General features: G+C 30.6%; 2 protein-coding genes across 3 annotated transcripts in view; one reads left to right on the top strand and one right to left on the bottom strand.

Moving 5' to 3' along the window:
* Positions 1–116: 116 nt before the first annotated feature.
* Vps53 (vacuolar protein sorting 53) lies at positions 117–7,620 on the top strand. The gene is made up of 5 exons (XM_075297411.1): positions 117–278; positions 448–1,709; positions 1,770–1,942; positions 6,173–6,428; positions 6,498–7,620. The coding sequence occupies exons 1-5, from the start codon at positions 177–179 to the stop codon at positions 7,447–7,449; spliced, it is 2,745 nt and encodes a 914-aa protein (XP_075153526.1). The 5' UTR covers positions 117–176; the 3' UTR covers positions 7,450–7,620.
* A 5,398-nt stretch (positions 7,621–13,018) lies between these two features.
* The window catches only part of Traf4 (TNF receptor associated factor 4), a 113,912-nt gene continuing 102,489 nt past the window's right edge, over positions 13,019–24,441 (bottom strand). For both annotated transcript variants that reach the window (XM_075297409.1, XM_075297410.1), the window contains 2 exons: positions 15,561–15,665; positions 13,019–15,218 (listed from right to left, as the gene is read on the bottom strand). In XM_075297409.1, coding sequence (XP_075153524.1) covers positions 14,127–15,218; positions 15,561–15,665 — 1,197 coding nt within the window. In that variant the 3' untranslated portion in view covers positions 13,019–14,126. The remainder of the gene's footprint in view (positions 15,219–15,560; positions 15,666–24,441) is intronic.

The raw sequence follows: 24,441 nt of genomic DNA, 5'->3' as shown, positions 1-24,441 counted from the left end.
AGATTTCGCGTCTAGTGCGAACGTCGTATTGATGCCGGTGTGTTAAAGTACGAGAGCACCAGTTTGATGCCATCACAATAACGTACCGATCTAAAATTTCCATCTCTGTTGCTGGCTGTCGTAAACGAAAGAAAGAAAGAAGGAAGAAGGTGGAAGAAAACAAAAATCCTTAAAAGATGAGTGATTTAAAGGAACCTTTGGACATGGTATCCAAGGGATCTCTAGAAAATGGCAACAAAATACACTTTACCAAGGAGGTTAAAGAGGTCATTGACAAGGTAAACAATATGCTGGCAATATGGAAACGTAATCAATATGGCATACGCATAGCTTTGGAGAGTATAAAGTGCAATAGGATTAGGGCATATGTATTTGTGGCAAACAAGATATTGGATTTTTCCATTTTATAAAAGTATTTAATTATGAATATTGTGTTCCCCCTCCAAGGTTCTTAAATCCGATGATCCTATGGATGCACCCGATTTCAACTGTGTGGACTATATCAATCAACTCTTTCCCAATGAGCAATCTTTGGCTACCATTGATGAGACCATACAGCGGATGCAATGCGAAGTATCCCTCATTGATGATAATATACGTTCCGTTGTGCGTGGACAAACCAATACGGGTCAAGATGGTCAAATGGCTTTGTATGAAGCTCAAAAAGTTATCTCCACTTTGTATGATCACATAATCGATGTAAAGACCAGAGCTGAAAAGACTGAAGAAATGGTAAAAGAAATTACACGAGACATCAAGCAATTGGATTGTGCAAAACGTAATTTAACCTCGGCCATTACCACATTGAATCATTTGCACATGTTGGTGGGCGGTATTGAGAGTTTGGAGAAATTAATTGAGAAACGATTGTATGGAGAAATCCTCAATCCTCTTCAGGCCATAACAGAGGTCAATCAACATTTCCAACAATATTCGGATATTGAAGAAATAAAAAATCTCTCCCAAAGTGTCGATCGTATACAGGTCACTTTGGCTCATCAAATAACCGAAGACTTTAAAGAGGCCTTTTCAGCCAAATCAAATTCGGGACATCGTCTGGGTTTACATCAGTTAGCCGATGCCTGTAAAGTTGTGTCTGTCTTAGATCCTAAGGTTAAGAAAGAACTCTTGAAATGGTTTATAGCCCAGCAATTGGAGGAGTACCTACATTTGTTCCATGAAAATCAAGATATTGCATGGTTGGATAAAATTGATAAACGTTATGCATGGTTGAAACGTCATCTTTTGGATTTTGAAGATAAATTTGGTTCGGTATTTCCCTTAGACTGGGAGGTATCCGAACGTATCACAGTGGAATTTTGTCGTCTTACACGAGACCAGTTATCACAAATTATGGCAAAGAGGACAAATGAAATAGATGTTAGACTATTGTTGTTTGCCATTAATAAGACACAAGCTTTTGAACAATTGTTGTCGAAAAGATTTACTGGAGTAACATTGGGCCATAACAATAACACTGCTGAAAAGCTAACTACAACCACCTCCTCATTATCGGATACATCATCGGGGGATGGTATAAATACAGCTTTGGTTGTATTCCATGATCAAATAGGCAGTTGTTTCAAGGCTCATCTTGATATCTACATTCGAAGTATAGATAGAAATTTATCAGAACTAATCGAAAAGTTTATTGAACAGGCTAAAGAGCCACTTAAAATAGCCGAGGCCAAAACTACAGTGTATCCAAGGTAAACAATTCAAGAAGGAAATATGAATTTTATTAATTTTATCTTATTTTTCTCATTTAGCTCTGCCGATCTGTTTGTATTTTATAAAAAATGCATGGTACAATGTAATCAATTGAGTAACGAGCAACCAATGTATGAATTGGCTATGGTTTTCAAGAAATACCTGCGTGAATATGCCAGTAAAGTGCTTGAGTTTAGTATACCAAAATTGTTAACAACATCAACTTCCATAGGTAAGTACATACCATGTATTTTTTAATTTATTTTTTTATTGCAATTTCGCATAATTTCCTCATAACACTGCTTACTTGTATTAGCGAAATTTATTTTGCCTTTTTTATATATTATTTGGGTTTTTTGGTTTGATTTATATGTTTTGCATTCACTAACACTGCCATTGTAGTTTTTATAAATATTGGGAATCTATCAGTACGTTTGGAGTTCTTCCCTAGCAAGGGCAACCAGACGAAACCAATCTTCAAAGTCGAAAATTTATTATAAAACTAGTATATACAGTATTAAGTTCGGCCGGGCCGATTCCTAAATCTCCATCACAATGAATCAAATATAATAGTATCGTCTGAAAGCCCTTAATGGGTTACTTGAACATATATGTAATTTCAGATCGGTTCAAATGATACGCTTCCTGAAGTTATATTGATTCGAAATCATTCTGTAAAATGAGTCTGGAAATTTTACTTTTAGTTTCGACCAATTCGAATGACCAGTGCCTCTTCTATACCTCAAGAAGCCAAATCGGGAGATCGGTCTATATGGGATCTATAGAAAAATATGGGGCGATATACAGCATATTCGGCAAACCTATTTGTTGTCCGAAAATATCGAGATTTCCACCATATTTGACGTACCTTTTTTGTGGTTCTAATATACCTCTACATTTCCAAATTCAGGCCAATCGGATAAAAACTACGGTTTGTAAAAGCCCAAGAAGTCAAATCGGGAGATTTATCTATATGAGGACAAAACCAAACTAAGGACCGATACACACCGTACTTATTTGTGATCCTAAAATACCACTATAATTATAATATCCAGGCCACTCGGATAACAACTACAGTTTCTAGAAGCTCCAGAAGTCAAATCGGGAGATCGGTCTATATGGGAGCTATACAAAACCATGGACAGATAAACTGCATATTGGGCACACCAACAGATTTCCAATTTAAGACAAATCGGATAAAAAATACGGATTGTTAAAAGCCCAAAAAGTCAAATCGGTAGATCGGTTTATATGGGCGGCTATTCCAAAGCCATGGGCCGATACACACCAAATTCCGTACATACATATTTTTGATCTTAAAATATCCCTTTACTTCCAATTTCAGACAAATGGGATAAACTCTACGGTTTCTAGAAGTTCTAGACCTCAAATTGGAAGTCGGTTTATATAGGGGGCATTATAAAAACCTGGACCGTTATGCCCATCTTCGAATGTGACCTGCCATAAAAAAAAACAATCTGTACCAAATTTCAGGACGACAGCAGCACTATTGAAAGCATGATTACAACAGACAGACGGACATGGTTTTATCGTCTTAGAATTTCTCCCTGATCAAGAATATATGTACTTTATATAGTCGGACATCGATATTACGATGCAAACGGCATGACAAATTGATTATACCCGCATCACCATTCGATGGTGGTGGGTTTAAAAACGATTGAATTAATTCGATTAATAGATCTTTTGACTTTGAATACTGCTACGATATTAAGTACAAAATTTGAAAATTGTGAAAAGTTCATTTAAAAATGGAAAAAGTTCATAAGATCAAATTTACCAAAGTCAAAATTCGAAATATTGTCTTTATAATGTGGACCTTGTATTTTATTCAAAATAGACTCGAATCGAATTTTCCCCCACCATACTTAACCTATCTACAAAAGATTATGGGTTCTACCAAAGTTTTAGATTAACTCCAAAAAATGTTCATCGGCTCAGTTCAGGAAGAGTCCGGTCTCAGATCCGAGCCGATTTGACCGACGATTTAGAACAAGAAGATTATGGGTTCTACCCAAGTTTTAGATTAACTGCAAAAAATTTTCATCGGCTCAGTTCAGGAAGAGATCCAAGCCGATTTGACCGACGATTTAAAACCACTAAAAAAACATATATACGGCCGTAAGTTCAGCTAGACGAAAGACTGTCATCCACAATCGAATTACTTGGGTTGTGGTATCTTAAAACTTCTTAACATCGTTTTCTAAATTGTGACTTAGTCCATACGTGGTAGAGAGCTAGAATTGAAATATGGGGGTCGCTTATATGGGGGCTATATACAATTATGAACTTGATATGGACCAATTTTTGTGTGATTGGGTATCGATTTATCTGAGGGCTATATATAACTATAGACCGATATGGACCTAGTTGGGCATGGTTTTTAACAGCTATATAATAGCACAATGTACCAAATTTCAACTGACTCCGATGAAATTTGTTCCTCCAAGAGACTCTAAAACCAAATCTCGGGATCGGTTTATATGGGGGTTATATATGATTATGGACTGATATGGACCACTTTTGGCATGGTTGTTAAATATCATACACTACCACCACGTACCAAATTTCAACCAGATCGGATGAATTTTGCTTCTTCAAAAGGCACCGGAGGTCAAATCTGAGGATCGGTTTATATGGGGGCTATATATAATTATAGACTGATATGAACCAATTCCTGTATGGTTGTTGGATATCATATGCTAACATCACGTACCAAATTTCAACCGATTCGGATGAATTTTGCTCTTCCATGGGGCTTCGGAGGTCAAATCTGGGGATCGGTTTATATGGGGGCTATATATAATTATGGACCGATTTCGACCAATTTTTGCATGGGTGTTTGAGGCCATATACTAACACCACGTACCAAACTTCAAATGAATCAGATGAATTTTGGTCTTCCAAGAGGCTCCGGAGTTCAAATCTGGTGATCGGTTTATATGGGGGCTATATATAATTATGGACCGATGTGGACCATTTTTTGCATGGTCATTAGAGACCATATACTAACACCATGTACCAAATTTCCACCGGATCGGATCAAATTTGCTTCTCTTAGAGGGTTCGCAAGCCAAATCGAGGGATCGGTTTGCTTCTCTTAGAGGCTCCACAAGCCAAATCGGGGGATCGGTTTATATGGGGGCTATATATAATTGACCGATGTGGACCAATTTTTGCACAGTTGTTAGAGATCATATGCTGACACCATGTAGAAAATTTCAGCCGAATCGGATGAAATTTACTTCTATTAGAGTCCCCGCAAGCCAAATTTGGGGGTTCGTTTATATGGGGGCTTTAGTTAAAAGTGGACCGATATGGCCCATTTGCAATACCATCCGACCTACATCAATAACAACTACTTGTGCCAAGTTTCAAGTCGATTGCTTGTTTCGTTCGGAAGTTAGCGTGATTTCAACAGACGGACGATTACCCCCATCCTATGGAAACAAACGGAAAGATAGCATCTTAACCCTTTCATTAGCGATATCCACTTAGAAGGACATTCGAAAAAGACACCATATTCTATTTTCCCACTTAGTTTCGATTTATTTCTCGATGTTATTCTAAAGTAGAGGCTTTAATCGAAATAAGCTATAAATATTGTTCATATTGGTGAGGTCTAAAATACATTTTCATAAACTTCTTTAACAATAAACGAAAAATACGAAAATTTGAGACAATTTTTTTACTGTATGTTTCTAGTAAATGGACATTTATACAAAAACTATAGCTGGTACTTTTTTGAGTTTTTTTTGTATTTTTTCTCACACTTTGAAAGATATTATAGGCCAAATAGCGCTTATTTTCGTATCGTAAAGCCATTTGGTCACAATTCAAGAATCAAGTTTTCAGAACAAGCTCATATAGCTCTTGAAGTAATTGAGGTAGGTTTCAAAATTATCACTTTTGTTCTACATGCTGTTAGTACAAGTAAAAACAGAAGAAAAATAAAAGTTTTTAACATTAGGTTTATTTCGGTAGTGAAAGGGTCAATTTCGGCAAACTCGTAATTATGATATGTCGACGGTTTGTAATTTCTTAATCTTCCTATGCCGTGAAGTCATCTTTCTTCGGCACTATAAGTGGCTAACGGACATCAAGAATAGGATTAAGCGTTCCCGCTTAACTAAGAATGCCCTTAACACTGAATTGAAAAAAAAAAAATATATTTTTGATATGTGAACAATTTCGCAACATCATTGAATTTTTGTGAAAAATACAAATTTTAAAATTCGCACATCCATGTATAATTTACCATTTATTATTTTTTTGGTTTTATTGCTTTTTATGTTGTGTATAGTTTGTTTTTGTTTTTTGGTTATTGGTGTTGTTCATGTCCATCCTAACTCATGCACGTCTTCTGACATTAATATTATAGTGAAAATAAAAAGCATAAAATTAAATTTTTCCCAAACATTTACCTTAACAAAAAATTTAGGCAAAAGTATGTCTCTACTAACTCGAGATATGCAAAATCTATCCACCGCTGCTGGACAAGTAATACACAATTTTCTGAAAGAAGGTGATGCTCAACGTTTCACTAGAGATGATTTGATACGTATATGCTGTGTATTGACAACGGCTGAATATTGTCTGGAAACAGTGCAGCAACTAGAAGAAAAACTCAAAGAAAAAGTAGCGCCAGCCTATGTAACAAAAGTGGATATGTCTGAGGAAAAAGATGTCTTCCATCGGTAGGTTGCGAAAGGAAAAAAATTGAAAAACTCTTAAAAGTTTCTAATATTTTTGTTTTTTGGCTTCAGCATTATATCGAATTGTATACAATTATTGGTACAAGATCTAGAAGCTGGATGTGAGCCCAGTCTACAGGCTATGGCAAAAGTACAATGGCAAAACATTAATAATGTGGGCGATCAGAGTCCCTTCATTTCCAGTATGTGTGCCAATTTTAAACAAACTGTTCCCATACTACGCGATAACTTGGCTACATCACGAAAATATTTCACTCAATTCTGTCATAAATTTGTTAATGTTTTCATACCAAAGTTCATCAATGTCTTGTATAAATGTAAATTAACATCATCCGATGGTTCGAATAATGTTTTGGGATGTGAACAATTGCTGTTGGATACGCACAGCCTTAAGACAGCCTTATTGGATCTGCCATCGATTGGCTCAAGTGTCAATCGAAAAGCTCCAACATCGTTTACCAAAGTCGTGGTTAAAGATATGACTAGAGCTGAAATGATAATAAAAGTAGTGATGACACCAGTACAACCACCAGCCCATTTTACCCAGCAAGTTCTGAAGCTATTGCCCGATATAACAATAGCAGAATATCAAAAAATTTTGGATATGAAAGCTGTGAAACGGGTCGATCAATTACAATTAATTGATATCTTTAAGAGAACTGCATCGACAGCAGCTTTTGCTGGTGGTCTAATTGAGAGTACAGAAACTACAGATATTACTAGCGAGCAGGTGAATTCTGGAGCGAGTAATGAAATGAATACCGAGACTAATTTAATAGCAGATGCAACATCTACAGATGCAACGGGATCAGCTGCTGCCACCTCCACCACCTCATCGTCGACATTGGGCACAACGTCTACTCCAAAAAGAGCATTCATATTTAGTGTTGGCAGCTTTACCGGTGGTGGTAGTACAGACAAATCTGCTGATGGTTCATCACAGTCCGGAGATCGTGGTCGTATTCGAAAATTAGAAAATCTTTTAAAGAAGAGATTGCCATAATAAATATTCCTTTTTGTTTTAGTTTGTCTCTAATTTGTGTCCTTTTTTCAACATTCCATTTGTATTATTGTATCCTAATGTAATAATTGTGTTTACGTTATATTATACATTTTTCCGTTTTTCCTTTTGATTGTGCAATGCGAATAAAATATATTTATTTCGAAAAATAAAGCTCTTGTTTTATTGGTTAAAAAATTAATTAAAAAATGTAAGTTCATCAAAACAAAAATCGGTTTTGAGCGTTTCGTGGCATATAGCCCTTTATTCTGTTTCACAAACGATTTATGAAAATTTTATTTGTTTCTAAAAAATTTCAAATTTATTTATATATACGAAATTTTGCGTTTTTTATTCACTATATATTTTTTATATTTTTAATAAGTAATAATCCCCCATTCAATAATTAATGTCATCTCCTGTAAGGCGTACGAAAAGCCATTCGAAAGAAAAGCAGTCACCCGAATTCGTATCAATTTTTTTCTATTTTTGAAAATTCATTTCATTTGTGATATGAAGTGACTAGCTTTTCTAATAGAAGAAATTAAATAAATTTTCAAATTTTCTTTCGTTTGAAATGCGTATAAAATAGGGGAAATAGGGCATACGATTTTGTTAATATTTGGGTTATTGTCATTTTAGGTTAGGTTATGTTCGAGAGGAAGACAACAATTCTTTAATCGAATTAAAGTTCACATACATCACATATAAGTCCATTGTGATTCCTAGAGGTATTTTTCTCAACTTCTTCTTCGTGAGGTGTTGCCCTTAAAAGTAGCTCATGAACTTCCATTTATCCGTTTTCTTTAAAGTTGCTCCTTAAGCTACACTTTCGCAGATCAGTGAGTGCCTGAAATAAAAATGATCACAGTATCTTGATTCTTCTAAAGGATAATGCTGGACACTGGTACAGAAATCAACATTTTATTTCTATAGAAAATTTTAATTTTCATAGGAAATTAACATATAGAACCCAAATTGAATTATCTCACCCAGCCAGATCTTACTAGAGACTTTGGAGATGTGGATTGGCCGACATTGAAACATATGTATAGTCTGGCTTGTAAGATGGGTATATGGCATTTTCATTTCAATAGCTTAATAATACCAATTCCTTAATCTTCATGTCCAATTAGCTCGCATTAAAATTGTAATAACATGTAAAGTAATTGATTTGGACGAAAAAACCAGCCTGTATTGATATCAGGCTAACATAATGATTTTGTCAAAATTTTATTTCTATAGAAATTTTTTTTCTATAGAAAACGTCAAAATTTTATTTCTTTAGGAAATTTTGTCAAAATTTTATTTCTATAGAAAATATAGTCAAAATTTTATTTCTATAGAAAATGTTGTCAAAATTTTATTTCTATAGAAAATGTTGTCAAAATTTTATTGCTACAGAAAATTTTGTCAAAATTTTATTTCTATAGAAAATTTTGTCAAAATTTTATTTCTATAGAAAATTTTGCCAAAATTTTATTTCTATAGAAAATTTTGTCAAAATTTTATTTCTATAGAAAATTTTGTCAAATTTTATTTCTATAGAAAATTTTGTCAAAATTTTATTTCTATAGAAAATTTTGTCAAAATTTTATTTCTATAGAAAATTTTGTCAAAATTTTATTTCTATAGAAAATTTTGTCAAAATTTTATTTCTATAGAAAATTTTGTCAAAATTTTATTTCTATACAAAATTTTGTCAAAATTTTATTTCTATAGAAAATGTTGTCAAAATTTTATTTCTATTGAAAACTTTACCAAACTTTTATTTCTATTTAAATTTTGTCAATATTTTATTTCTAATGAAATTTTTGTCAAAATTGTATTTCTATAGAAAATTTTCTCAATTTTTTTTTTTCGAAAATGTCAAAATTTTATTTCTATAGAAAAAACCAGCCTGTATTGATATCAGGCTAACATAATGATTTTGTCAAAATTTTATTTCTACAGAAAATTTTTTTCTATAGAAAACGTTGTCAAAATTTTATTTCTTTAGGAAATTTTGTCAAAATTTTATTTCTATAGAAAACGTTGTCATAATTTTATTTCTATTGAAAATTTTGTCAAAATTTTATTTCTATAGAAAATATAGTCAAAATTTTATTTCTATAGAAAATGGTGTCAAAATTTTATTTCTATTGAAAATGTTGTCAAAATTTTATTGCTATAGAAAATGTTGTCAAAATTTTATTTCTATAGAAAATTTTGTCAAAATTTTATTTCTATAGAAATTTCGTCAAAATTTTATTGCTATAGAAAATTTTGTCAAAATTTTATTGCTATAGAAAATTTTGTCAAAATGTAGTTTAGTCAACATAATGGTTTTAAAGCTGAGATCAAAACATCAAATAAAATTTTATTTCTATAGAAAATTTTGTCAAAATTTTATTTCGTTAAATAATTTTGTCAAAATATATCTATAGAAATTTTTTTCATAATTTTATTTCTATAGAAAATTTTGTCAAAATTTTATTTCTATAGAAAATGTCGTCAAAATTTTATTTCTATAGAAAATGTCGTCAAAATTTTATTGCTATAGAGAATTTTGTCAAAATTTTATTTCTATAGAAAATTTCGTCAAAATGTTATTTCTATAGAAAATTTTGTCAAAATTTTATTTCTATAGAAAAATTTGTCAAAATTTTATTTCTATAGAAAATTTTGTCAAAATTTTATTTCTATAGAAAATTTTGTCAAAATTTATTTCTATAGAAAAATTTGCCAAAAATTTTATTTCTATAGAATTTTTTTCAAAATTTTATTTCTATAGAAAATGTTGTCAAAATTTTATTGCTATAGAAAATTTTGTCAAAATTTTATTTCTATAGAAAATTTCGTCAAAATGTTATTTCTATAGAAAATTTTGTCAAAATTTTATTTCTATAGAAAATTTCGTCAAAATTTTATTGCTATAGAGAATTTTGTCAAAATTTTATTTCTATAGAAAATTTCGTCAAAATGTTATTTCTATAGAAAATTTTGTCAAAATTTTATTTCTGTAGAAAATGTTGTCAAAATTTTATTTCTATAGAAAATTTTGTCAAAATTTTATTTCTATAGAAAATTTTGTCAAAATTTTATTTCTATAGAAAATTTTGTCAAAATTTTATTTCTATAGAAAATTTTGTCAAAATTTTATTTCTATAGAAAATTTTGTCAAAATTTTATTTCTATAAAAAATTTTGTCAAAATATTATTTCTATAGAAAATTTTGTCAAAATTTTATTTCTATAGAAAATTTTGTCAAAATTTTATTTCTATAGAAAATTTTGTCAAAATGTTATTTCTATAGAAAATTTTGTCAAAATTTTATTTCTATAGAAAATTTTGTCAAAATTTTATTTCTATAGAAAATTTTATTTCTATAGAAAATTTTGTCAAAATTTTATTTCTGTAGAAAATGTTGTCAAAATTTTATTTCTATAGAAAATTTTGTCAAAATTTTATTTCTATAGAAAATTTTGTCAAAATTTTATTTCTATAGAAAATTCTGTCAAAATTTTATTTCTATAGAAAATTTTGTCAAAATTTTATTTCTATACAAAATTTTGTCAAAATTTTATTTCTATAGAAAATGTTGTCAAAATTTTATTTCTATTGAAAACTTTACCAAACTTTTATTTCTATTTAAATTTTGTCAATATTTTATTTCTAATGAAATTTTTGTCAAAATTGTATTTCTATAGAAAATTTTCTCAATTTTTTTTTTCGAAAATGTCAAAATTTTATTTCTATAGAAAAAACCAGCCTGTATTGATATCAGGCTAACATAATGATTTTGTCAAAATTTTATTTCTACAGAAAATTTTTTTCTATAGAAAACGTTGTCAAAATTTTATTTCTTTAGGAAATTTTGTCAAAATTTTATTTCTATAGAAAACGTTGTCATAATTTTATTTCTATTGAAAATTTTGTCAAAATTTTATTTCTATAGAAAATATAGTCAAAATTTTATTTCTATAGAAAATGGTGTCAAAATTTTATTTCTATTGAAAATGTTGTCAAAATTTTATTGCTATAGAAAATGTTGTCAAAATTTTATTTCTATAGAAAATTTTGTCAAAATTTTATTTCTATAGAAATTTCGTCAAAATTTTATTGCTATAGAAAATTTTGTCAAAATTTTATTGCTATAGAAAATTTTGTCAAAATGTAGTTTAGTCAACATAATGGTTTTAAAGCTGAGATCAAAACATCAAATAAAATTTTATTTCTATAGAAAATTTTGTCAAAATTTTATTTCGTTAAATAATTTTGTCAAAATATATCTATAGAAATTTTTTTCATAATTTTATTTCTATAGAAAATTTTGTCAAAATTTTATTTCTATAGAAAATGTCGTCAAAATTTTATTTCTATAGAAAATGTCGTCAAAATTTTATTGCTATAGAGAATTTTGTCAAAATTTTATTTCTATAGAAAATTTCGTCAAAATGTTATTTCTATAGAAAATTTTGTCAAAATTTTATTTCTATAGAAAAATTTGTCAAAATTTTATTTCTATAGAAAATTTTGTCAAAATTTTATTTCTATAGAAAATTTTGTCAAAATTTATTTCTATAGAAAAATTTGCCAAAAATTTTATTTCTATAGAATTTTTTTCAAAATTTTATTTCTATAGAAAATGTTGTCAAAATTTTATTGCTATAGAAAATTTTGTCAAAATTTTATTTCTATAGAAAATTTCGTCAAAATGTTATTTCTATAGAAAATTTTGTCAAAATTTTATTTCTATAGAAAATTTCGTCAAAATTTTATTGCTATAGAGAATTTTGTCAAAATTTTATTTCTATAGAAAATTTCGTCAAAATGTTATTTCTATAGAAAATTTTGTCAAAATTTTATTTCTGTAGAAAATGTTGTCAAAATTTTATTTCTATAGAAAATTTTGTCAAAATTTTATTTCTATAGAAAATTTTGTCAAAATTTTATTTCTATAGAAAATTTTGTCAAAATTTTATTTCTATAGAAAATTTTGTCAAAGTTTTATTTCTATAGAAAATTTTGTCAAAATTTTATTTCTATAAAAAATTTTGTCAAAATATTATTTCTATAGAAAATTTTGTCAAAATTTTATTTCTATAGAAAATTTTGTCAAAATTTTATTTCTATAGAAAATTTTGTCAAAATGTTATTTCTATAGAAAATTTTGTCAAAATTTTATTTCTATAGAAAATTTTGTCAAAATTTTATTTCTATAGAAAATTTTATTTCTATAGAAAATTTTGTCAAAATTTTATTTCTGTATAAAATGTTGTCAAAATTTTATTTCTATAGAAAATTTTGTCAAAATTTTATTTCTATAGAAAATTTTGTCAAAATTTTATTTCTATAGAAAATTCTGTCAAAATTTTATTTCTATAGAAAATTTTGTCAAAATTTTATTTCTATAGAAAAGTAAAATAATTCTTAGTTGGAGAGGAATATTTTGCAAAATCTACCAAAACATTAAGAATTATAAAAAATCTACCATTTGAATTCTAGAATTCTACTAACTGTGGCAACTCTAAGCCAATATCTCATTGTTTCTTCCCCCACCCCCCTAGTTCAATACAAATAAAAGTCACAATTGTTTTTTTTTTACAAAAGCTTCATTTATCCTTTAGATACACTGAAATACAGTTGATGGTGTTAACAAAAAAAACTTAAAAAAATTAGTATCATTTCATACGATTCGATGAATATTGAAATTAAAATACGTATAAGTTTTTTCAAGTTTTTGTTTGTTGTTTTTTTACATGAAAAAGAAAAAAATATTCATAAATTATAGGTAAATTAAAATATACGTATATAATATTTGTTCATTACATAACTATGACTATATTTTTGTTTTGTTTCGATTTGCCGATGAAAACAACGATAATGTTGAATTGATCCACCTCTGGATACTCTACGAATTCTTATAATAATTGTTAATGATCGTTTGTTTTTATTTTTAAAACTATTCATATAAACTACCAGAGTTGTCATTTATGTATGTTGATGTGGATGTGTGTTCTAATAATGAAATTTTATAAATTTAATACAGAAGATCTTTTGAAAGCATTTTTTCTCATGTGGAGAGAAAAAACGAAAGACTTAAGACACAAACTACGAGCATACGATATTAACTTCCCAGCAAGGGCTAGGGAAAATAAATATCGATGTCGTCGTTATGGTTAACAAATAGAAATTTTGTTTTATTGATGACTTTGGTTTAATTCCAGCACTTTTACTTATTCCAACTTTGTTTTTCATTAAAATTTCCCTTAGAGCCCTTTTTCTTATATATGAATATAAAAATAAGCTTAAAGTTTTGATAAATGTCAATCAAAAAGAAGGATAAATGTGCTCTACTCCTTACTTATTTAATACATATGTATATATTTAGATGACTAAGTTTTGTGTGTGTGTGGTTGTGTATGGGTTAAGAAATTTTCTTTGTTTATAGGCATTCGCTTAATGAAATAACCTCCAGGGGTTACTTTGGCGAAGCTGTTGTTGTAACATTTCTTGATTTGTTTTGTTTTTATTTGGTGTTTTGCTTAATAGATGATGCTAAATGCTAAATCTTTAATTGCTAAATAAATATTTACAGTTTCTCTTTCTTTCTTTTGGGCCAAAATGCTAACTTAAATACACAGTATTCATGTAGAATGGGCTTAAAAAAAAACTAAAAATTTTCGCGGCTGGTGTCTTTAGACAGCCACTATTTTGCTGGGATCCACTTTGACTCTCAAGAATACCGTGTCATCTTTGATGAAAGGCCGCTTATAGAGCAAATCATGTGAAATAAATCTGGGGAAACCAAAACCTAATTGATCTGGCTCATTAGAGGGACGTTGGAAATTTTCCCATGTGGGATCGGGAACAAAAGATTCAGCCACACCACCTTGTCCCGATTGTGAGCCTTGTTCGAAGAGGGTAAAGGTGATGGAGTGTGAGAAAGGCCATTTTAGCAAAGCATCATATTCTCCAGGCAAAACTTTGATATAGACCGAAACATGAGTATTTTCTCCTGGTCCATTACCATTCAGGAACATCGAGGCCTGTAGTTTATAACCATATTGTGATGTATAGAAGGGTGGTGATACCAATTCCAAACCATCTTTGCCCTTGGCTTCGGCCATTTTAGCTGACCAATCAGTGATTTTCCATAGCAGAGTTCCAGTGAAATTTATAGAGAGTTTCGAGACTGCCGATTTCAACATTTGTATTTGTTGTCCCTGACGAGCAGACAGGGCCACCATTAGCGATAGATGAGCAGCAGCATTTGCTTCCAAATGGGCTTCCAACATATGCCTGGGACCCTTGAATCTGCAGCCAGCCTCTTTGAATGAACATGATATAGCCAAAGCTTTACATTCATCCCTCAAATGGGATTCCAAATCGGCTCGCGCTATGGGTCCCACCTCACAACGTTGTGGACATACGGTGGGGGCACGTGGACATTGATTGACATGTAGGGCCAAAGTATCAGCGGAAAATTCCCTATTACAATGTAAGCAACGTCTCAAACGTTTGGTACAATCTTTGGATTTGTGTAGCGTCATACGTCCCCTCAATACTCTTTGGCCACATTTTGCCTCACAGTATATGGGTTCTTGTCCACAAGTGCCAGTATGTTCCTCGAGGCCAGCTCCAGAGAATTCACTTTGACAAAATTCACATTTTGTTCGGCGCATTGTACAGGTGTATTGTAAATGATCGGTCATCATGATACGTGGAATTTGGGCACCACATTTATTGGGACATTGGGTGGCATCATGTTTGCAGACATTTAAATGGCCCTGCAAGAAACAAAAGAATAAGAAATTTATTAGAAAAAAATGAAAACCTTTTTTAATATATTTTAAAATATAAGAGAAGCTAAAGAGATAATAAAGCTAATGCTTTTTGTGATTTCCCAGAAATGAAGTTAGAAGCCTATTACACAAAAATAAAAAGTCTATGACTGTTTTATGGCCATAAAACTTCAGAAAACAACCATAAGCCATAAAGTAAAATCAAGAGGCAATTAAGTGGCTTCAACTTGAAATATGTTTATGCCTACTATCCACCTAATGGATATTTTCTATTTTTAATCTGCTTAAATAAATAAAATAAAATCATAATTTTGTTTTTTAACTTACTTTAAGCTTCCTTAATTCATCTGACCAGGTGCAGCCTTGCTTGTGATGTATACAAAAAACCAAAGAGCCCATAATGGCTTGTTTTGGATCAGGACCAGGGTAAATCTGCAAACAAATTGAAAAAAATAAAAGTTAATAATTTTTCTTTTTTTTCAGTAAATTGCAATAAAAAAATAAACAATTGTTTCTCCCTATTGGAAACTACCTTAAATTTACGACTTTTATTAGCTATTAAATCAAAAAACTGATTCATTTGGTTTGACTGTTCGTATGGTTGAAAGGTGTCTGTGTAAATGACATAATAATCTCCAGAGCATAGAAGTTTTTATAACTAAATTTAATGAAATCTCCCAGAAAAACAAAAGAACTGGAATAAGAAAAGATGGATGTGTACCCTCCTCTCTCATCGTAGAGCAGGTCAATGAATTTCAATTTCAATGTTTTTCCAAATGTTTACCCAGAACATATTGCAGCAAGAAGATAACAAACAGAAGGACTGTTTATGTTTTTCGTAAATCGATGGGTATGTGTGAAAGTAAATTGTTTCTAGTTAGGTATATATTAGGGTGGATGGGATTGTAAACAAAAAAATTGTTCATCCTTTATTTCAAAATTCAAATTCAGTTTACAAAAATTGGAAATTCCCAATAATTTTGATAAAAATCGGTATCATCTTAAATTTGCTTAAAAAAATCGAATATTTACCATAAAAGGATACACGAACATGTGGGCTTCGCGCCAGCACAAAGCTTTCTAGGAAAATATTGCCTTCTGAAGCGCTGCCGTGTTCTCGGTTTCAAATGCCGTTATAAATAAAATTTTGGGAAGATTTTCTAGAGAAATACAATTTTGACAAAATTTTCTATAGAAATAAAATTTTGACAAAATTTTCTATAAAAATAAATTGTTAACAAAATTTTCTATAGAAATAAAATTTTGACAAAATTTTCTATAGAAATAAATTCTTAACAAAATCTGCTATTGAAATAAAATTTTGACAAAATTTTCTATACAAATAAAATGTTGACCAATTTTCTAACGAAATACAATTTTGGCAAAATTTTCTATAGAAATAAAATTTTGACAACATTTTATATAGAAATAAAATTTTAACAAGTTTTTCTATAGAAATAAAATTTTGACAAAATTTTCTATAGAAGTAAAATTTTGACAAAATTTTCTATAGAAATAAAATTTTGACAAAATTTTCTATAGAAGTAAAATTTTGACAAAATTTTCTATAGAAATAAATTTTTCAAAGCATATTACCCTAATGTTACACCATTATCTTAGTGCTATAGCAATGCGTTTGTATGTATACATATATGTATGTTCATGTAGGTACTTAGGTCATAGATTGAAATGCATTTTCCCCATTTTATGTATTTAGTAAATAGTTGATGGTTTTATTTTATTTTTTTTTGTCTTCAACCTTTATGTCTGGGTGCAACTTCCTCTGTGTATACGTTCCTATCAAGTCTTTGTCATGTTCGCTTCCATATGATGTATGCATTTTGTTTTCCCTATGGGCAACAGCACCTAACAAAACGGTACTTCTGTCTATTGTGGCGTCAATCCACAAGTCCAGCAATAGTGCTGCTATTGGGTATTCAACGCTTCAGTGAATGCATAAAGAATTTATACTACAAAGCGGAAATAAAATTGATAATAATTAAAATTTTCAATGGTTAAGTGATAAAGTAACAATTCAAAGAAACGCTTGAGTTTTTTTTTCCAAAATGAATTCGAACGATAAAATGTTTGGTGAAGTCAAAGTCTAAGAATGAAGGGGCGACAGTATTTTTGCTCCCCTAAATATGATGTATGCGTTTTTTTGTGTCAATATTTATCTTTGAAAGGAAACTCCAAGCCATTCTATAGAGTAATATGTGTATGTCCCATAGAAATTTGCATCTTTAATCGTAAATACATGCAATGATGTCTTTGGGTTTGGTCTCCAACATCCGGTTTGATTAAAGTCAAGCGAATTAAAACGCAATAAACTGTCATGGCTTTTGATGATTATAACTCCAATCGAGCAGCAGCAATTCATATGTGTCTTGTCATTATGTAGCCGCCCTTTTAAAAGTAATCAACACTTTTTTCTCGGTTTCTTAAAACCAAATTTCTGTTCAAGGAATCACGGAGACAATACTAAGGCAATTACGATGCCGGAAAAGAGGGTTGTTCGTATTATCAGCAATTGACATTGCTTCTTGTCTTGGCTGGGAATGCCTTAGGGGGGATTTTTCAGACGTGTACATTGGAATTAAGTAAATTTATTGTCTGTTCCTTTTTATGGGATTAATTGTTTTAATTTTTTCGGAATATAAGGAAAGGCTCCCCCTTCCGCAGGGCATATATTAATCAACACAATATTTGGAGTTATGGGGTTTCCATAAAATATGGGACTCTTCATGATAGAATGGTCGATTTATTTAGGGGAAAAAATGGCAAATCCATCGATTTTAAGAACCGAAACCATAACCATAGTATTGACATTGATAGTTTTTTTTTTTTTTAATTTAAGTTTTGAAATATGATCCATAAAATTTAACTCCAGCAAATATAGATAATGATGAATTTACTTATTTTGATTTCCTTATGTTATAAACAACTCTATTAAAAATTATTATTGAAATAATTATGGCCAAACATAGAGTTTGCTGACCTGAACGTGCCAAAAACAACCCACGCAGTAAAGATAAACTGGCAAAACTGAAATTTGAGGGCGTTTATGAGAGCCATGATTGAGATGAGATAGTAATAAAGAGTACAATTGAAATTCCTCAAATTGGCCAAGCAAACAAGATTATCAGGAAATTAAAATTTTTTTAGTTTTGTTTTTTGTTTGCTTCATGATGGCTCACTCCCAAGTGGGCAAATAAATATTAAACAAAAAGTAATTATCAAAAATTATTGTTGGATTTTTTTTTTTGCTTAACAAAAAAACTATTGAAATGATAAATATCATATTCTATTTTGTGTTAAAAAAATAATAAAAAACAAAACTTGGCATGGGCCCTAATTTTGGTTTTACAACTAATGAATACCATCCATAAAACCAATGACCCTCTTAATTAGTCAAGAGACACCATAATGTTTATGGGAACAATTTTCCAGAAATACCACAATAATTCAAGGGAATTCACAAGACACACTACGAGTTTCAAATGCGTTAATTTATTTATTTTTGTGTGTTTTTTTCATTTCCGTCGGTGCATGGTGCATGCCATATTCTTTTTGGGGCAATTTTGGTATTGACTCCGTTATATCTGGTGTTTATTTATTTATATTTGTGTGAATTAAAAAATAAATATTGTTTAATTTTAGTTTTTTTTTCATTTATCTACCAACAAAAGCTTAGCATGGGTCTTATGGGTGATAAGTAGTGATAGAGAGTCGTTGTGTAAACCACAACCAATTTTTGGGGGCCAATGATGGTCGGTCGTAGTTTTTCCTCGTGCTATACATTCTTAAGAAGGAGGGCAAAGACACGGGTCTCCACTTAACAAAAAGTGCACGTGGTGGTATGTGGCTGGATGGTAAAGGAGGTATATTCTTCCACAATAACAATGAATGCCCTTTATTGTTTGGAGATTTGAAAATATTTTTTGTTTGATTTAAAGTTTGGAGCTTTTGCTGCCTTCCTCTTTGCTACTAAGTCAATAATAAAACGATAAATGGTAAATAATGAAAATTTGGAAATAGAAAAAATAATGTTAATATATTTTTGTTATTTAAAGAGTATTTTAAATGAAAAAAAAATTGTCTTGCCCGAAATAGGTTCTTCTCCATAAAAAAAAAACTCAACAACTAGGATTTTTTTTCCAATTTTCAGTTACAACATTCTTCAACTAAATGAGCTACCATATAAACCATGATCATATTCATTGGGGGCAATTACCTAAGTTTGTTTTAACCATTAAGAGCTTTTAATGAAAAGCACATGTATTACCCAATTTAATAGCAACCGAAAAAGGGGATACCTTATTAACATGTTCTAGTGAAAAAACAAAGTTAAAATTACTCCATCATATTCCCACGTTAATAATGAATTCTGTTGAGTGTTTTTTTGGTATTTTATTACCGTTTTTTACATTTTACCTTTCTACTTCTATACCACACTTCATCTGTTGGTGTCAGATGCCACCTTAAAGATAAAGCAGAGACGATCGTGTATACATATATGAGTGTATGTGTGCGTTTTCAAGCCAAGATTATCTTACCAGTTTCATAATTTAGCATCTCATTCATTCTTCGTTTTTTGGTTAATTGTAACATCATAAAAACATGATCATTCATGTCGCTTTATACTTTTCATTCACAACATCCGGCGTTGAGAAAGGGGACAGACTTCATCAGAACCAAGCGACATAGAAAAAACAGCTGATTATTTGAAATTTAAACAGGTTTATTTGAACAGAGTTGTCAATGTTTACTTTTGGGATATTGAAAATCGCGCTTTCTTGTGGCGGGTGTGAGAGATGATTACAAAACGAAATAAAAACGCAATTCAAAATCATACCTCCCGAAAAAGTAATTGGAATAAATGATTTTGACCTTCGATCAAAAATTTTTATTTTTAAATTTATTATTATACATTAAAAATTGTATCCCAACAAAAAGAGTTCTCAATTTTTTTTTATTAAATAGACCGCCTTTTTTTTGGAAGTCAAAAATTTCATTTTGGAGAAATGTATTACAATAGCTCCGTTCGAGAACTCGATAATTTTTGACAATTATCACAATTTTTTACTGGAAGTCGTTTGTTTACACCAAAAAGCCAGAAAAACAGAGCCGGAGAGGGAATATACTTGACAGTTATGAGATAGAGAAGTTGCAAGTTTTTGCTAAAGATTTTCCCCAGTAAAATCTTGCAAACCATAGCATACGTTGCCAGCTGGTATTTGATAACAAACAAAGTACCAGTACAATGTACATGTTCCGCAACTACAATTGGAAGTTAAACAACAGGATTCGTTTTTAATGTTTTAGTAGCTGAATTTTTGAATGTGCAAATAGTTACTGGATGCCGTTCGCGTACTTTTCAGCAATTCTAAGCAAAGAGAGTAAAATACACACTTATGGTCACACTGGGCAAATATTTGACAGAAATCGAATAAGAATCCGTCGCCACAGCCAAATCAGCAAACATATAGAGCTCATATTTGATATATAAAGTCATGGTAGGGCTATTTTACAAAAACCCTATCCAGATATTTGGAAAATGGTTCTGGAAAAATGTTTGACACTCGTTTTGGTCAAATATTTGCCCAGTGTGACCCTAGCCTTACTCTCTTGCCAGTTTTTACTGGATATTTTTTAGTGGAAAATTAAACGAACAGACCTAATCTTATACGCCAGATGACTTTTTGGGTGTTTTATATACAACTGGCCGGCTTATTATTAGGAGTAAAATCATTGCTATGTTTTTCTATATAAAAATCCCAAAAAAGTCTCCCAAATAAAAGTATGGCATGAACGGATTAGTAGTACACGAGCAGAAAAATTGATATTAACACAAGGAGTTTTCCGTATAAAATAGCTAGACCTACATATTTCATATTATTAGTGAGAAATTGCAGGTCGGGAATTAACTCTCTAGCATATAAAACACAAGTGATCAATTTTGCAAGAATATTAATTCCGCAATATTTATTGTAAATGGCCGTCATATAAATCAGTATTTTCTTTTCTTCCATAGTCGAAACGAATTGTATTTTTTTTTTAATTGTAATACCGGAATTTATTTTGAATTTAATTCCAAAATTTTTGCTATTGAATAAATACAATGAAAATAAAAATATTTTTAATTATAGAGAGAGAGATATGTATTATATAAAACGATGTCCTGGATTTCAGAGAAGCATGGTTGCTTTTAAAAGAGCGGTGTTATGTCGAGGTTTTGCTTTAAATTTGTTCTCGGTTACTTTATAAAAATAGTTCGATTTAAAGCACATGATGAAAATCAATTGATGGGCATTTTCATCTAGAATTCGTCAAGATTTAGCAAGAATACGATTTTTCATACAGATTTTGATTATTCTTGAAAAAGTAATCGAGAAAATAAAGTAATTTTCACCTCGAAACGCGAACATAGTGCCGACCTAACGGTGGTATTAATGACTTTAATAAAAAAATTTCAATAAGACTACTATTTATGTGAAAAAAAAACGCTTAATTGGCATTACTTTTTATGATACCTTAGCCCGCATTATAACTGATCTCACACTGTGATACATACATGCATATGTACTCAGAGAACAAGTTTAAGATGCAAAAACAACAAAAATACATGATAATACTCTTATCCAATACAATATGAAAAATAGAGAAAAAAAGAAATAAAAACAAAATATATTTGTTGTTGCTGGAGTTTTTTGTTCCAAAAGCAGCTGATTTCAAATGAAAGGTATTTCTAAAGCCAAGTTTAAGGGTGATAAGAGGACAGAGGTAAGGGAAACGAAACAAATTTATTGCAATTTTCAACAATAAGAAAATTGAAACAAAAAAGAACAAAGATAATAACAAAGGCCTTAACAAAAACAAATCAGATGCGAAAAATAATGTGAAAGATCTTTTATTTTAATTTTTCATGATTGACAAGCGAAGGAAATCTGGAGATTTTTCTCATCAATATACATTCATATGTATGTAGGTAGGTAGACAAGAAACGAATGATGTGAACATGTTTAAGCATGCGGTTTTTTTCTATTGAGATAAACCCATACCTACATACAAGTACTACATTTATTTACCTTCATCCTACTCTCGGGTTATCTAGACAATAAGAAATTTTCTAAATTTTGTATTCTAGTAATGTACCTATGTCTGGTTAGTTAACCCTGGACAGTCATCCTTATTTTTTGTACACTAACGTCATCCTTCGTCATTTTGACTACGGCTTATTTCAAGATGCTATAATTTGCACTGTGAGCAAAAATGTGAACCAAATTTGAATTTATTTTCTTATTCATTTTGTTTTTAATTAGTATACAACAAAAATTCATAAAATATTTGCATTTGTATAACTTAAATTTATCATTTCCCAATCGACTAAAATGCATTTTAGATCGAAAATGAAATTACGCGTCGTCATTTTGACGAAGGATGACTGTCCAGGGTTAAGAAGATTCTCTCTGTTAGATGCGATCAACATAACGAAAGACCTGCAACCATTGTTTTTGTTGCAGGTCTTTCAATGTCTCCGGTGTTGTTTTTGCGTTTAGTTTGTTTTTTGTTTTGCCGCTCGTTGCTTTTTGGCTCTTTGGAAAGCAGGTGATTTTGGGCCACACAACACAAATAACAATAACAACACTAAGCAATGTAAGTGACAGCTGCAATTTCATTCGAAAAATGCATTCACAGTTATATCTCTCTTCTTGTCTCTCCTTCTCTCGTACTTTTGTTGTTGGTAGAGAAGAAGAGTATTATTCCGAGTATGGTACGAAGACCCTTGTTTGTAAGAGCCCCAATATAACTAAACTAAAACCAAGAATAATGTCACAACTATGCGGGTCATTTTGGCCGTGGGTTAAATGCTTCTTTTGTGAAGATAATGATAACAGCCTACTTGTGCTCTTTGTTTATGGCTAAATTTTACTTCACCACGTACCTAGTTATTGAAGTTCTTTACCTTGGTTAATTATCAATTTTAAGTTATTTATGTTAGCCATGTAGGTTTATGTAGAAAACCCTCCTTTCAGTCTTACACAAAATGCTGGTAATAAGATATACGAGAACAACTCCTATTTCAGGTCAACGAAAAACCGAAACTGGTTCTTCTAGGCACCCAGATGGAAAATGTTTTCTATGGATTTTCTAAACTGGAAATTTTCCTTTGACATACCCTACTAGATTAGATTTTAAAATCTACACTAAATTTATCAATACACTTTTCTTTCTGTTTACCCTTTCAAATATATCTGTGTTGTATTTTGAAATCTCATTTTCTTAAGTTCAAGTTTAGTGAAACTTTCCGCATGCACTCGCAATAAAATAGAAAACCAAATAAACATTACCAACTCTTTATAGCTTTTCGAAAAACAGAAAACGCACGCAACCTTAAGAAAAATACAGGAAAATTCATAGAACCACATTTGAAGCATAAAATGAAGAATAAATTATACCATCACACAACTCGAATATTAGCTATGGTTCCTTTGCCTAATGTGGTGCAATGGAAAAATCTATTTTCGTAGAAATCAATGATCCAAAATCAATTATTATTGGCTGGTGCTATCTACATAAAGTGGCGTATACCAATACTAAGTAATGGAAACGAACGAATTCCTGGCCATAGCTATTTAGAAAAAATAAACTAAAAACAAAATGGTATGCGGGGGCTGGAAGATGAAAAAAAGTCATCCACCCATCTAAGACATCCGTGGAAAAGTCCATTGCAAAAGTGCCTCAATAGTTGCTGGGTAAAACATGTGTTGGAATCTTGTTGCTTGCCTTTATGGAAAAAGTGTAAATTCCAGACATACTAGGAAAATGACTTGCACTTGCCACAAAATGTGTACAGACAAAAATGACGACATGTAGACACGTTTCTTTCTTCTTCTATTAATGATGGTTTTGTTCAGTTGGTAATGCGTTAATAACGTCGTTGATCGCTCTTACTTGGTATTTGGCCAAGTAGATAAAGTTTGGGTTATATAAGTCCCAATCAACCATTATAGTCAACTCTCTATACCGGCACATGAGTGGTGGGGAGGTGATGGATGTAGTAGATAATGATGATAATGGAGGTTTTTGATCATCATCACTATGTTATTGTACATATATAATGAGAAGTCGATTGTGATTGTCGCTCATGTTGAACATTGTTTAGTCCCAGTAGAGGTGTGTTAGATTGTTCGTACTAGTGTTGATA

This window comes from Haematobia irritans, chromosome 2 (genome assembly GCF_050003625.1).
Source record: "Haematobia irritans isolate KBUSLIRL chromosome 2, ASM5000362v1, whole genome shotgun sequence".
In the NCBI taxonomy this organism is placed as follows: Eukaryota; Metazoa; Arthropoda; class Insecta; order Diptera; family Muscidae; genus Haematobia; species Haematobia irritans.
This window is presented reverse-complemented; position numbering and strand designations above follow the sequence as displayed.